General features: G+C 34.7%; 1 protein-coding gene across 2 annotated transcripts in view; it reads left to right on the top strand.

Moving 5' to 3' along the window:
* The window catches only part of LOC144433941 (dnaJ homolog subfamily C member 5-like), a 28067-nt gene extending 11211 nt beyond the window's left edge, over window positions 1-16856 (top strand). Inside the window, exons 2-6 of one of the 2 annotated variants that reach the window (XM_078122352.1) lie at window positions 7935-8016; window positions 11516-11572; window positions 12144-12296; window positions 12682-12979; window positions 14339-16856. In XM_078122352.1, coding sequence (XP_077978478.1) covers window positions 7935-8016; window positions 11516-11572; window positions 12144-12296; window positions 12682-12979; window positions 14339-14346 — 598 coding nt within the window. In that variant the 3' untranslated portion in view covers window positions 14347-16856. Of the gene's footprint in view, window positions 1-7934; window positions 8017-11515; window positions 11573-12143; window positions 12297-12681 lie in introns of both variants that reach the window. The other variant, XM_078122351.1, reaches the window with a different exon arrangement.
* Window positions 16857-17307: the final 451 nt, after the last annotated feature.

Raw genomic sequence — 17307 nt, 5'->3', positions numbered from 1 at the left:
CCTTTTTGGTCACAGAGATGGATGTGGATGTTGGTGTGGGTGTGGGAGGGGGTTTTAGATTTAAGTGTTTTCAATGACATGTCGGCTTATATTTTATGGGCAATTTTGCTGTAAATTTAACATTCTCATAACTGCTTCTGTAAAATTTATGGCATATAATTGGTTTAATTTGTGACACTCTACATCAATCTTACCTCCAATGAGTCCCCAATTATGTCTGGATGATAAAAGTACTATGAATTCACCATGATGTTGAATATATTGAAATAATTATGAAAGAACTTTGATTGGCTCTTGATATCATACAACTTGTAACATGAACCAAATCAAGTTAAAAGTCCATTGTTCCTAATGCTGAAGCCAAACATGATAATATGACAGAGCCCCATGATGCACGAGTGCAAGTGTTTGTGGCGTACGTGGGGTATCTACTAGTATTAAATTGGCTTTTGAAATCACATGACTTGTAACATAAAATTTAATCAAGTCCTTTGCTGAAGCCAGACAGACAGAGAGACACACATTATATATATAAAATTAAATTATTTAATTAAATTATTTAATTAAATTTTTACATATAAACAATTGACTAGATTATCTAAACCTTGGCAAATGAGAATCAATACCAGCTGTATATTTTTCAGTGTGTATATAGTATAATTCAAACACAGTGCTGCAGACATTTGTGATATGATAGTTCATAATTTGTCTGATTGAAATCAATATTGAATAACTTTGTACCAAAGGTATGTAGGTGTACCACCAAACACAACATATGAAGTCTCTGCATACATGTATTATATATCATGTATCGTGTGGTACATACAGTACCTGCAAAATTTCCAAAACACTTAAAAGTACTGTATGACAGAAGGATATATATAAATGACAGTGCACTAGAAATGTTTCATGTTAGGTGAACACATATATTATAAGCGTGGGTGTAGGTGGACAGCTGTTGTGTACAACGAATGGTATGATGTACAAAGGTACCAAATGTGTTATTTACTATAGATTGTTTATTTCAATTGTTGTGTAGCGTTTGACAGGAATTACTAATAAAAAGACTATGCTATATTTTAGTATCAAGACATTTTGATTTCCTCTGGAAAGGCGTGTCTGGGCACTCTAGTTTGAGTGACCTTTTACCGATTGCAGATGATAAAAAAGAAAGTCTGTATAGGTGAAAGTGTTTTCATTAGGAATCTGTTCTTGTTCATAATTAAGAAGACAACAGAAATAATTGTGATAAAATCAGAACTGAAATGATTATGATGACAGTAGTAAGCTATTAATTATTAGATATTATTCCCTAATATTTTTGCTTGTTTGGCCAAGGAAAATATGAGTGGCCTAAGGGGCCTTGTCACTACGAGTTGATAAACAAGTAGTGACAAACCCTTATGTCACAAGTATTTCCCAGCTGAATGAAGAAAAATATAATGGGGAATAATATATTTATACCTCCTCAAGCATATTTCATAGACATGTGTTGTCGTGAAAGATGTACATGTAGGACGACCAGGGTATATAATCCATATTTTCTGTTCAAACACAATATCTTGGCTTGTGCATGGTATAATTAGATATTATTCCCCAATATTTTTTCTTTGTTCAGTCAAGGAAATAACAAATGGCCTAAGGGGCCTTATCACAGAACTTTGGGTCACAAGTATTATCTGGCTGAATGCACTGCAGAACCAGTGATGTAGACACAGGTTGTCATGATGTAGAATGACCAGGGTATATAATCCATATTTTCTGTTCAAAGACAGTAACTTGGCTTATGCATCATATAACAGTTATGATATATATATATATGTGTTGTAAAGTGCCTGTACGTGATAATGATATTGTACTTTTAAGTGATATTTCTGTCCTAAATACCTACCCTATTTTCTGAGGCCATGTTATCGGAAACACATACCGGTAATTTTTTTTTTTGTGCCACCTCACTTGCCAGGAAAATATTTTGAATGTTCCTATCGGAAGAAATTACTTTGGTAGCATATATCTAAGTATACAATAAACACCTATGTAAAACAGATGGCAGGAGATACATGAGATATTTATGGCCAACATGATGGATGGCTCAGCTGTATACAGTTGATGTCTACAACGATGTACTACCAGGCAGTATCATTTTAGCTCACTGTGTACACTGTTACTGATAGCATCAGTTTGATAGCCGACAATGCAGGGTAGCTGTCACAAGTCTGAAGCTGTAACCTGGTCTCAAGAGAACTTGCAGACAAAATGGACAGACAGACAAACAGACCACACAGTGACATACAAATTAATTGACAGACAGACAGATGGATGAATGAATGGACATACAGACAGAGTCAAACAGATATCCCCAATAGCTAGATGAACAGACCAACAGACAGACAGACAGACAGACAGACAGACAGACAGACAGACAGACAGACAGACAGACAGAGACTGATATTCGATGGCTGGATGGGCTGATGGATGGATGGACAGACCAACAGCCAGCCAGCCAGCCAGCCAGCCAGCCAGACAGAGATAGACAGACAGACTGACAGACTGACAGACAGACTGACTGACAGGTGGATGGATGGAAGGGTGGAGAGACAGACAGACAGACAGACAGACTGACAGGTGGATGGATGGCTGGACAGAAAGACAGAGATAGACAGAGTCAGAAATGTTTAGACGCTTAATTTTATTATTGTATAAAAGCAATTTACATTATCATTGTAAATTGTACATCAAGCACTGTAAATATAACTTTGCCCACTGTATGATATATTCATTTATTTTTACAAATTATGTGTACTCTTGCTGGCACATAATTAGATAAATTATGCATGTCTTCTTAGACTAGAATAACATGTTACATGACTTAACATACACTTGCCAACTGTTAATAGATATTTCTATAATTTAAAGCAACATACATACATACATACATACATACATACATACATACATACATACATACATACATACATACATACATACATACATACATACACACACATACATACATACATACATACATACATACACACACACATACATACATACATACATACATACATACATACATACATACATACATACATACATACATACATTGTACATACATACATACATACATACACACACACACACACACATACATACATACATACATACATACATACATACATACACACAAACACATACATACATACATACATACATACACACAAACACATACATACATACATACATACATACATACATACACACAAACACATACATACATACATACATACATACATACATACATACATACATACATACATACATACATACATACACACAAACACATACATACATACATACATACATACATACACACAAACACATACATACATACATACATACATACATACACACAAACACATACATACATACATACATACATACATACATACATACATACATACACACATACATACATACATACATACATACATACATACATACATACATACATTGTACATACATACATACATACATACACACACACACACATACATACATACATACATACATACATACATACACACAAACACATACATACATACATACATACATACATACATACACACAAACACATACATACATACATACATACATACACACAAACACATACATACATACATACATACATACATACATACATACATACATACATACATACATACATACATACATACATACACACAAACACATACATACATACATACATACATACATACACACAAACACATACATGTACATACATACATACATACATACATACACACAAACACATACATACATACATACATACATACATACATACATACATACATACATACATACATACATACATTGTACGTTTGTTATATAATCATTACTTCTAAGTATATTTACTTTATTGATCCAGGATTGGAGTATGTCCACAAAAGTGAAATGAAATCCTTTACACATAACATATTAAATCAAATTAATTGATTCTAAATACTTGTACTGAAAATTATTTAATAGCTTTATGGTTATTCCAACTTTAATAATCAATAGATTGACACTTTTGGCCATTTGTTGTTAGTGATTCTCTTCAGGCAGGATAATGCTTTTAATATGTCATAGCGGAAGATGACATGATCATTTTAAGAATAACACTTTTGATCATTCATACCCACAGCTAATGATCCTCTTTACAATAACACTTTCTGTCATTCATAGTCAACAATTGCACGATCCTATTCAAAAGAATGTTTTGATCAGTCAGAGCTGACGATGGTACAGTCTCCTTCAGAATAATGCTCTTGAGTAGAACTGTACGACCCAAGTCTTCAGAATAGTGTTAGATTCTCCCAGAGTCTCGCCGCTTGGGGTGCTGCTACAAGACCACTCAGATGACAGTCAGGGGAAACATAATCTCAAGTCACACAATATATTTCTTCCAAGGCATGAAAAACCTTACAAGACCCATTCTTTTTATAATAAGAAACATGTATCAGTCACTCAAGACAAGCAAACCTGTCGGGAAGGAACCTGGATCATTCAGATTGCCATATTAGATGTGAAGTATTCCCCAGAATGCATTGCTTTGGGAAACAGATTCGGTGCGAGTGATTTCTGATATGTTTCTCCAGAATCTCGTAAGGGTGGTCTTGTAGTAGAGCCACCCCATTCATTCATTCATTCAATTTCAAAAGACCCTAATTGGATTTACATTATTATTATGCTGGATATTCAGCTCATTGATTTTCAATAGACTACAACCAGGGAATTCGTGTAATATGTACAAAAATATATATGTAATGTAGACTACATGTATTCTGTTAGCATGTTAAAACAGTTTGCATTCTTTCAAAATCTATTTATTGAGAAAGACTTGCATGTTATTTAAAAGGGATAATATAATTGATTGAATTATTAGCTTTATATACAGATGAGTCCAAATCTAGGGTGTCTGATGAGAAACATGTACAGAAAGCGATTTTCATTCATTCATTCATTCATTCATTTATTGCCAGTTTCAAAGTCACAACGTACATCAGTAGTAGCACAATTATACTGTAATTATAAACAAAACAGAATTGGCAGTTTTGTAGTCCAAAAAATAGCTTTTTGCTAGTCGAGTGTGGTTCCATCGCACATTACAAATAAAGAATCAACTATAGGGCCAAAATGAACTGAACAAACAGGAACATAAATAATACTATTACATTGTAATACAGAGACGAGACTGTGAGAGACTAGTAGAATGTTTGGTTATCACATATATCACTGATAAGGTATTCGCTCAAAGCATTCATAAATGCATATTTTGATGTGAGATGTGATTTCTTGAGCATTGATCACATGACCATTCATACAATGCCAGATTACAGCTATCTGCTGCGTTTGAGATCAGAGACATATTTTTCAATAAATGATTTGGAACCCTGTTATAAATAGAGAGAAGAGTATTGTTCTAAAATTAGCATAGATTTGTCAGTATCTTGTCCTATAATATGAGTGGGGAAAGTGACCCCTGGTAAAGTACCTGGGGAAGGCAGGCAGAGAGATTTTATGTATTCACCGACAGAGGTAGATTGCATTGAATCAGTGTCAGACTTGTGATTTCCCTAGTGGAGAGTTACTATGATTAGACTGGTTGTGAGGTTAAGTTGTAGACAAAATAACTTGAGAGTTTATGATATCTTAAAAAAGAATGTATCAGCTAACATTATACACACATGGATATTTTACTGGAATACTGAATACATGGAACATATAGCATCCTGTAACCAAACATTCAGTATTCATCGGAGCCCAGTTTTTGCTACCACATTATAGGCTTTCATTCGCACTTTAGTGTAGTATTTTCAAGGATGTTAAAATTTCGAGTTTGTAGGAAATTTTCCAAACATTTTTTTTTTGCAGTATTAATATTTTGCACATCAAAATAACACCTGATTTAGACTAATTATGGTAATTTTGTTTCAATATCAATCAGTCATAGCTGTCTTATGTGTCAAAATTACAAATAACTTCATCAATTGTTAATTCCAGTAAAACTTAGTGAAATTGACATGGATTTGACAATATCATATATGTTTTGGTTACATGAAATGATATTCTATTTATAGATAAGCAATATCATGAATATTCATAAATCATAATAAACCAGTGTTTGTATGCATGTATCCTATTCAGACATGTCCATGGACATCCATTCATTTATCACAATAGATTTTCATTATTTAAAAACCAATATGGACACTCACTGTCTAGATTTTCAAAGTCCATGATAAAAATCAAAAACATGGCAAGCTGAGTTTGGATAAGAACTGAGTTCAGAAGATTGGATTAGTTTGGGATATTTCGTGTGCTCTGGATATAACTGGCAATGGCCCTTGATAGTGATCATGAGTTTGAGAAGAGCCAAGTGAGGTGAGAGTACTACTGCCATACCCCCAGGGTAGAACCTGAAATGCTTGCCAATGTGTATGTATTCGAGTTTGAAACTTGAACGAATGTCAAATCAGATACCTGCTACATAGAAATGGTGTACTCGTTAGCTAGAGATATTTGTATTAACATGTTTTGGAACCCCTCCTGTGTGAGTCATGTAACTTTGTACATGATTGCAGGTACTAAGAGATTGCCATATTTGGTGGACCACACCTTAGTAATACAACATGCAGCATGTACAACAGGACCGCACAAATGTAACTTGTGAAATGTACATGTGCACATCATGTGTTATGCAAGGGAAAGTATGACAGATGTACCAAGTACATAATTTGTATTTTCAAAAACTTTTGTGTAATGGCTCCTGTGTATCTTGCTTGATACTGTGTTATTTACACCACTCTAGCTACATATGTATATTGAGCGCGCGCGCACACACACACACACACACACACACACACACACACACACACACAAACACACACACACACACTATTCACTTCTAAAAACATATTAACCCCAAAAGTGACATAACTTGTAGTGTGTTCTCTAATAAAAGATAACATTTTTTTAGTGGGTCGTGGGTCAAAATGATGACTTTTCTTGTGCATCACCACACAGATAACTGAAAGCCAATTTTTGTGTGGCAAACGAAACTGTTTTACAGCAGTAAGAGGGCACACTATAACCTGTTAATAACATTTTGCTTTTGCCGATTGACAGACTTTCTCAAATTACCCATTTCTTTGTTTTCTAGTGATGTGGTAGTAAGTTCTGTTTGCTTGTTTGATATCATTCTTGCAAACAAGAGCTGATATAAAAACCGCAAATGTATCGTGCCTGGGTATGATGTGCTATGTGTCAGACAATCTGATTGGTTGTTGTGTTGATCTACAACGTGACTAAATTATCCATTCATAAATAACAATTTTTTACGTGAATGAAGCCACAGGCTCTTGATGATGTGCATTGGACAATGCCATAATAGAGGACGTGGTTTATGACCGATGATTCTATATCTAACATGCTATCTTATCGTCGCTGTAACATCTCGCAGTAGTTTCTGGTTTGAAACACAAGCTAACGATACATTACCTTTGAATTACATGTAATGTGATCAGGCAAAACGTTACTCTCACTATTGCAAGTAATATACAATATGGAAGTTCAACTTCTGGTTGTGCTATCATTATTGAAATATAGTAAATAATAGTTAGTAATCAGATCCTGTAATGTTTCATTCTCATTAAACAGAGCATAGCCATAGTTTTCAACTGACCCAAGGAATAGTTTGTCTCAGACGGTGCCATAAAGAAGAGTCCTGTGGTTTTACTATGTTTTGTACTACAATACATGTCAGTTTCATGAGTATTTTATAGTTTGATGTTTAAACATATATAAACTTATAATTTACAATCACACATGTAGTGTACTAATGTAATTGTTTTTGTGTGTTTTTATTTTATTAGCACCTCTGGAGAGTCACTGTATCAGCTGTTAGGATTACAAAAAGGTGCTGAACCAGATGAGATTAAAAGGGCATATAGGAAGGTAAGATAACATACTAGTGATAATAACAATAGTGTTTTTTTGTTTAAATATAGCACTTTCCTACATTGTGCCCAAAGCGCTTTACAATTATCAATTACCCCTGGCATGGATCCATAGTGGCACAACGCCCCCTTTCTTTTAACTTCATCAACTCCCTGATGAGTATACAATCCAATGCAGCCTCTATAAGTGGATAGGATTACATCATTCACATTGCAACCGCTATCCTATCAGGTTCCTAATTATATAGCTGGGGGTTGACAGAGGCACAATCATGGTTCAAATCTTGCCCAGGGACTTTAGCCATTCAGAAACAAGTGACAGCGATGGCGGTCAAATCTGCAACCTGCAGATTCCTAGCCGGCCACTCTAACCATTCACCCATCATGACTCCACAATCATGTGGCAATCTAAAGTGGAAAGCTTCCATATGTTGAGGTCATTCCACTGTACAATTACTACCCCTTGCATAGACCTATATCAACACAACAGACTTGAATAGGGCAATAACTTCTTGTGGTGCAAATAATCCATTGCAGACTCTGTAAGCATGTAAGATTGAATTGTTCAGAAACAACCTCAGTCCTATCCCATTTATTCAGTTTGGTTGACAGGGGTACAACCATGGTTCAAATCTTGTCCAAAAACGTTTGGCATTCAGCAGCAAATGGTGGCAACAAGGCTCAAACCACCTACAATGATAATGGGACATTCCTGTCATTTTTGTACTCAATGATTGCAGACATCATTATCTATACCTCCATTATCATTATAATCACCACTTATGATTTACTGTATAATTTCAAACTGAGTGGGTGAAATTTGAAATTTAAATGGCCACAGGAATATGGAAATTATATATAATTTAAAACACTGTTATTTGTGCATTGTAGTACACACATCAAATGGCAGTGTTGCAGCCAGCCTTTTGAAAGAGTTGGACGTAATATCCCGAGACTTTCATTTTTCTGGGCCATACATTTTTTTGGGACATTATAAAAAAAAGCACCAATGGCATTGTAGCACAACTATACAGTTTGTAAAAATATTTACCCACATGCTGATCCATGCTAGATAGTTGCTGAATGATTATGCAGTTGCCTATCCAACCCTGTTTAGTTATCTATGCAATATATGCGATCATTTGGCTGTTGCTATAGGCGTGGTCATGTTGCTAAACATATTTGCATGCAATGTTAGTGTGGGTCATCTATGACCCATCACTTCCAAAATTTTGGGTCAGGTCCGGAAAATGTATGTGTGTCAAATGACCCCAAAAAAAACCTTTGGCTGCAACACTGAAATGGGCTTGGAGGGCACACCGCTACAACATTTGATAATTAGGTACATGTATATCACAGCTTATTGAGACTACTTGCTGTGTAAAATTGAAATAACTAGTTACAAGATAGAGAAGGACAAAATGCTGTGAAATAAATATGACAAATGAGGAAGGAATATCCCCTTTCTGAAATGTAAATAACTTCAATTAGTAAAAAAAAAAAAAAGAACAGACAAGTGAGGCTTGATAAATGAATACAGAACTTCATATCAGTTACATATATTGGATGTACAGTATTTCAGGACGTCATTCTAGTATCACTTTGTAGTGAGGAAGTAACTTGTAATATGATATATCACACAGTGACATAGCTATCAACCTTACATATTGCCGGTCAGTACTTGACCCCTGCTATACTCGGTACTTCCTGTCACACTGTGTGATTGAGTTGGGTGTTCACAGGTCTTTAATACTTACAGCTAAATTGAAAATAATATCATTTCATGTTTGGGTGTCTCACAGAAGAACTTCTGAAATCTAAAACAAAATTCGACTTGACTGTGGAATATTAGTTAGACATGATCACAAGGTCAACATTGTCATATTGTCTATAAATTAAGACAATAAATAATTATTTTTTTCAGAGAAGTGGAGTTTTAATTTTTTTTTTTAAGTTTCATATAATGATAAAAAGTGCTATACACTAAACAGGAAACAAAAAAGAAACTAACATGAATGAAAAGTGAACTGTAGTTGAAATGTAAAGTGAACCTTACTTGAAATGAAAAGTGAACTGTACTTGAAATGAAAAGTGAACTTTACTTGAAACGAAAAGTGAACTGTACTTGAACTGTTCAGAAGCTATATATTAATATAAGAAAACTATCCAATGTGTAGATGTTGACAGCACTTCACACTTCTCTACAACTTTCAATGATTGCAAAATTACAAGCAGTACTCTCTTCAGGTTGCACACATTTTCCACTCCCAATGTCAAGTATCAGCCATTTTCTACTATAAAACAATTACATTTAAATGGAATTCTCTCCTTTGAGACATGACTAATGAGATACCCGTCACGAACAATTTCAAAAGAACTGTCACACTTACACTTCAGTCTCAGATTGTTATATTTCTATTAATATGACAATGACATAAAAATGCATATACATTACTTGTTTACAGTGGTCATTACATAATAAGTATTATTAGAACGCATTACGTTTGTCGAGGTTATTACAACTGCTGACATCAGACCATGGATGAATGGAACCTGGTACAAACAGAGAAAGTAATCAATAGAATTTGATTGATAACACTTGGCTCAGGATGTTGGAACAGCAGAGACTTGTATTACATTTCACGGTTTGATAAGATCAGTTTTATACCCTTTTTATGTGTGCATGAAATGCCAGGGGAAATTCTGATTTGTTTGTGAATGTGAACTATTATGTAAAGTGGTCATAAAACTGTTTTTACCAAATGATGGAATGTAATACAAGTCTCTGTACTTCCAACATGCTGTGCCAAGTGTTATTAATCCAATTCAGTTGTTTACTTGCCCGGTTTGTAACATGTTCTGTTTGTCCATGGTCTGGTGTCATCAGTTGTAGAATATGATATGTGTATGTTTTGGGGTAAATCATAAATGCTCATTCAGCACTTATACATTTTGTCATAACTAGAGAAAGATGGTTAACATTGCAAATATAATAATAATAATAATAATAATAATAGTAATAATAATAATAATAATAATAATAATAATAATAATAATAATAATAATAATAATAATTAATAACAATGTTGGTTTTTGTACTTTCCCACTCTACTCAAAGTGCTTTACAATTATTACCCCTGGCACTGATCTTTAGCGACACAACAGTCCTTTATTTCCTGAACTCCCTGGGGGAGCATACAATCAATTGCAGTCTCTAAGCATGCATAGGATTAAAGCATTCACATTGCAACCGCTATCCTACCAGGTCCCCAATTATACAGCTGGATTGATCAAGGCACAATCATGGTTCAAATCTTGCCTAAGGACTTTAGCCCCTCAGACACAAACGGCATCAATGGGGCTCGAACCTGCAACCTGCAGATTCAAAGCTTGCCACTATAACCATTCGCCCATCATGACTCCACAATTGATGGGTCATAGGGTTAGACTTTTATCACCCAACAAAGTAGACTAACATATTTCATTTTGTCTTGCAGCTTGCACTTAAATGGCATCCAGATAAAAATCCAGACAACCCAGATGCTACAGAAAAGGTAAGTTGTTGATGAGTTTATTCGCCCCCACCCTCCCACAGGCAGTATTTGGGAATCAGGCTATTACCATGGGTTTCATTTGTCTGACCATACACAGCCATATCTCTGACATGCGATGGCCACACAAAGGTGACATGGTAAATAGGTACATATGCACATCACTTTTTATAGGTGAAAATTCACTGAAAATTGTTCAAATACCTATATTTAGAAATTGTGCATGACAATTAGAGGTCGATTTTATCCAAAAGCAATACAGCAACAAGTTAAAATCATGATCGCGTTGGGCCAATGACTTTTAGGGTGCAGACCCAAAAATCAATTTGATTGGATTTACTGTACCATATAATGTGTACAGGTGCATAAATACTTTTTCCCGCAAGTGATTTAATACTGTGAAAGGTGTACAATATTATTAGGAAGTCGTTACAGCTTATAAAACAGTTTCCAATAATGTTCCAGTTATAGCCAGTGCAGCTTTAATAACAGTAATTTGAGAGTGGTCCAATTAAGTACATTGACCTCTGACCTCTGGTAGATTTTACTAAATGAATTTGCACCCTTTGCCTAGTTCAAAGAAATCAACCATGCAAATAGTGTACTGAGTGATGAGACGAAAAGAGAAATCTATGATCAGTATGGCTCTATGGGATTATATGTAGCTGAACAGATAGGAGAAGAAAATGTGAAAGCTTACTTTATGGTTCATAGTCCACTCTTTAAGGTAAGTATAAATTTCAAATACAGTAGAAATTGTGTTGGCTTGGTGTGTCACTCATGGAACATTACATATTTTGACATAAAGATAGACAGATGTTAATTCTAGACTGATAATAACAGACACACAACACACGCACAGCAGGATCCTTTGCCCACTCACATAAAATTTTTTAAGCATTACTATAATTCTTTCACAAAACAGACTTCTGATAAAAACATGGTTCTGATGATTTTAATGGCTTCAATTGCTTATTTTCCAACTGATAAATTGACACATCAACTTTGCACACTTGTAAAATGGAAAAGACAAACTTCAATTCTGTGTATTGTATTGTATTGTATTGATTATCCAAAAAAACTCATATGTTGCTATAAATCTTATATTACAGTGCTGTTTCATCACGTGGGGTATACTAACGTGCTGCTACTTCTGCTGCTGCTGTTGTTGCTGTTGTTGTTTCTGTTGCGGTAAGCTGAAGCCCTACGAACCTGGTGAGGAGGATGAGGTCAACCTGAAAACAGATGATCTTGAGGATACGTCGCCCTCATCAGAAAATGCAGGGGAAGCAATCACAAGTCAGCCTACAGCTATTGCAATGCCCCCACCACCACCAGCAGCTGCAGAGGAAACTCCAGCATCAACAGAACAGAAAGATGACGCAACAGAGAAAACAAGTTTAAATACAGGTGACCCACCCAAAAGCTATACAGAAGAACATTAATACCGTAGCTAGACAAAGATTAATACCGTAGCTAGACAAAGATGTAGTATTAGATCAAACTATGTTGTCGTTTTGGATTTGAACAATCTGTTGTAAACGCAGTGTCTGAAACGAAGGATAAAATACGGAGTGCCAGAAATGGAATCTTTCAACCATTTTCTGCTACTCTGGTACTAGGTATCAAACAGTGTTCCCTATAAAGCTTCTTTTTGAGTTACTAGTGCTGTCAAGTGGCCATGTGGACGAAGATTTGGCATTTATTTTGGATTTTTCATTTATGTAACAATTTTATCATAGCGTCCTACTTGAACAATCAATGTGAAAAAGGCTAAATATGTGTAAAAATGTTTGTTATTGTACGTATAACAAACATTTGCACTTTTATCAATCTTTTGTAATTTATTGAGTTACAAACAAGGACTTGGCATATGTTGTTTACACATTGATTTTTTATGTAGAAAGCCATGATAAAATTGTTAAAATCCAAAGTAATTACCTGATCCTCATCCATATGGCCACTTTGACATTATTTGTTTCCATGGTAACAGTCATAATTTCATCAACTGAAAAAGTTGTGTTTCAATCCTCCTTTTCCTTTTAAAGTTGCTCAAGCAAGAATCACTTTTGTGGAAACACTGTTTACCAAATATAGCCGTCTGACAAAATGTAAATTCTGACTATGTTAAATTGTAATATGAGAAAACTGAACTTTCTTTTCTCAGAAATAATGGAAATTTCTGTCTATTCTCGGGTAGTCATTACATTTATAAATACACTGATTATTAATGACAGAAACAACTCTGAAATTTTTAACATTTGATCAAAATTGTATAGATCGGTTTCATTCACAAAGTCTCTGAAAATATTGTCTATGCCAATTTATATCTAAAGTAGATCTTGATGTGTCACGAATATAAACCTCTTGTCTGTTTTGGATTCGAAAGGCGTATACAAACAGCAAAGTGAAAAGTCACAGAAAAACATGTTGGTGAAAAAAAATAATGATTTTCATACAGAAATCATGATATGCAGCGTGCATGGTAAAAAAATTCTTTGTTTGATTTCCCACTCCTGGGTAAATGTACAAAATGTATGGGTAGTTTAGATGTGCAGATGTGAATAAAAAAAAACTGATTTTTTTTTTTTTAATTTTTGTCCATATTTCATATAAATTGACTTAACAAGACCAGTGTCTTTAAAATTTTCGAAATGTTCCAAAAGTTCACAGAAAAATAAGATATTTTTGTCAGTCATTTAACTGGTCAACATACAGTATGCAAATTATATGCAAATCTGTGATAACATATTTGGTTGTATTTTTCAGAGGAATGATCCCTGTAGAACAGAAAACAGTAGATGTAATGAAAAGATAACCATGACAATATTGACAAACTTCATCCAAACGGCTGTTGCCATGGAAACCATAAACATTTGTAGGAGTAGAACCTCTGAAAACCTGCAATCATGTACAATTTCTTCCAAATGCAAAGTTTTTAAAAACAAAATAAAAACAATTATTATCAATAGCTTTGACACTTTTCTTGTGAATTGTAAATAATTTGAATAAGGATATTTTTTTATACACTTGCGTGCTGGTTTGTTGTTTGAATTTGATTAGTGTCAATCTTACTCCCTCCAAAAATGAGGAGCCAAATTTTTTCGTATTTTCTGTACTTTTCACTGAATTTGTAACTTCTTTTTGACCAAAACAGGCAAGAATGATGTGTTTGTTGCCATGAGGATCAGCTTTTCTTATAAATCTTGCATTTAGGAGAGAGAATGACAGCAGTTTGCGAAATTTCAAAATGGCCGTCATGATGAATTTTATGTAATCTAAAGATATTACGTTAACTGACATGACACAAGGTTATTCAGATCAGGGGTCAGATGTAGGGGTATAAAGAAAAAAAACGAGAGAGATGGAGAGTTAGAGAAAAAAAAGGAAAATCTACTCAGATGTTTATTTTGGACACCTGCAGGAGCTGAGTAAATGTTATTAGATGTGGCTTTGTCTCTGCCATTGTGTATTGTAGACTATATAATGAAACACTATGTAATGCTACTGTTGTCAGCTTTTAATTCTCAATTTTGATGTGAAGCAACAAATGACAAGCAAAAGTGAGATTGGCAATCCAAATAGATAATCGGAATAGTGGTACCGTGTTTGTACGAGGGCTATGATCAGGGATGACTGTGTAAGTCATCCACAATAGTGAACATGATGTGGAATGCTAATGAGGATATTGAATGATTGTCACAGCTGCATCTGGAGTTGACTCCTCCCCCCTCCCCCCCCATGACAAAACAAAAACCAAACACTGCATTGAAAATCATTGTAGGTAGTTTCTTTCAATACAAAATGCATTGTTTTTCACATACCAAGTGTGATTTTCCATTGTGTGTTTGGCCTAGTAGGTGAGTAATGCTTTGTTTAGGGGAAATCCATTGACAACTTTCCAAAGCCCAGTCCAGCCCCCTCAACCATTGTAATTGTAATTTCTTTTGTTTTTGAAACCAAATGTCTATGCATGAAAGGAGTTTTCCAACATTTTTGTATTTGTTTAGTTTGAGTCTTCAGTGTGACCCCACCTCCAAACTTAACATGTATCTCAGAATCTGTAAAAATAAAAAAAATCAATGTACTATCACATTGACTGTTAGTTGAAAAAAAAATGTATAATTTCAAAATAAATTGAAAATGTGTGTGTTATACTTGTTTTTATCAGTATCTATTCTAGTGTGTTGTTTTGCTAACTGATGACAACACATTCATGGAGAGACTACTTTGCAGCTTTTACATGAAAACAAATTTCATTATCTCCTCTCCAATCATCTTTCAATGAATATAAATGTGATTAAGTTGTAGTGGTTAAGTTTCAAGGGTAATATAGTTTCTGTGTTCAATTACCGTATTGAGTTTGTTTATAAACTCACACATAGCCAGAAACATTGTTGTATCGAACTCACACTCACTCCGTGATCAGTCCTGTATATCGCCCTCTATAGATTGAGTAATGACTTCCAATTCTTTTGTAACTAGAAGCAATACTTTTCAGACCTAGTTGTCTTTCCAGATTTCTTTGCAGTACAGCTTTTCCTCAATACTTATCAATTGCTTTATGTAAACTATAGAGTTTTTCTGAGTTGGTTTGAATAGGGATGTATATGCATAGACAAACATATAGTAACCAGTTTCCATGGAGATGCCGTTTCTATGGAGAACTGTGTATAAATCACAGTAAAATGTTTGAAATTGAATACACTATATGATACTTCAATTTCTTCAGGTTTCTTTCACTTCAGAGCTTTTAGAATAATCAGAAGAAGAATTCTATGCTGGTTCATTAGCTATACTAAAACTGTAAACTGTAAGGTGAGAGAGCTGGTATTATCATAACTGTGAAGAATGCACTGCCTGTGCTGTACTGTATCTTGTCTCCTGTTATGTTGAAGTCATTCCATAGGCAGTTCTGTTAATATTAGCTTGTCAGTTTTACTGTCCGTCTCTGACAACACTTGAACTATTACTAGACTACGGTAGTATGTCATAGTGGTCAAGTGTTCACGTTCTGTTGCATATATACACACACACACACAAGTAGCTGATACAGGTATTCCCAAATTCTATATCACATGTAAATTGCAATGTACAATATTTTAATATAATATTTGGTGAGGGCATATAAGCAGGAGTTCGTCGACCTCTTACTCAGGCAAATTATGGGATTTTTTGAATTGCAATGAATCATTTTACTTTAGTATCTTACAAATAACGACTGGGCACTTCCACAAAAAGAACAAGATCTTGTGAGTAAACGGGATGAAAAGAATGAGAAAATTGGTGGGGGGGGGGGGCATACAGGCAAATTACAAGGTTGTAATGGACGAGGGGAGGCAGAAAGACCGAAAGAATTAAGGGCTGGGGGGGGGGGGGGCAGACTGGGGTTGGAATAGGAGGGGGTTGAGAAATTGACATATGGACAGGGCAATGTTTGAATGAAGAGGGCGAGAAACAAACGGAGAGCCAGAAAGATGGCCTTTCAGAATTGTTATTTGTGTACTTAATCTAGAAATGTATTTTTGGGTGATCTGTGTATTTTCATTGTACTAGTTTCATATTAAGAGATAGAAGACATAATATACTATAATACTATAATTCTAATGCCAGGTATGTGACTTGTAAAAGGCAAAGTTGATGAAATCTATCTCATGATATTCAGTATGTTAAATATTCCGATTACTGTCCACTTTTCCTCTCATTTCAAAAGTACATTGAACATTTGTGGAACAGCG

This window comes from Glandiceps talaboti, chromosome 4, assembly GCF_964340395.1.
Source record: "Glandiceps talaboti chromosome 4, keGlaTala1.1, whole genome shotgun sequence".
Taxonomy (NCBI): Eukaryota; Metazoa; Hemichordata; class Enteropneusta; family Spengelidae; genus Glandiceps; species Glandiceps talaboti.
This window is presented reverse-complemented; position numbering and strand designations above follow the sequence as displayed.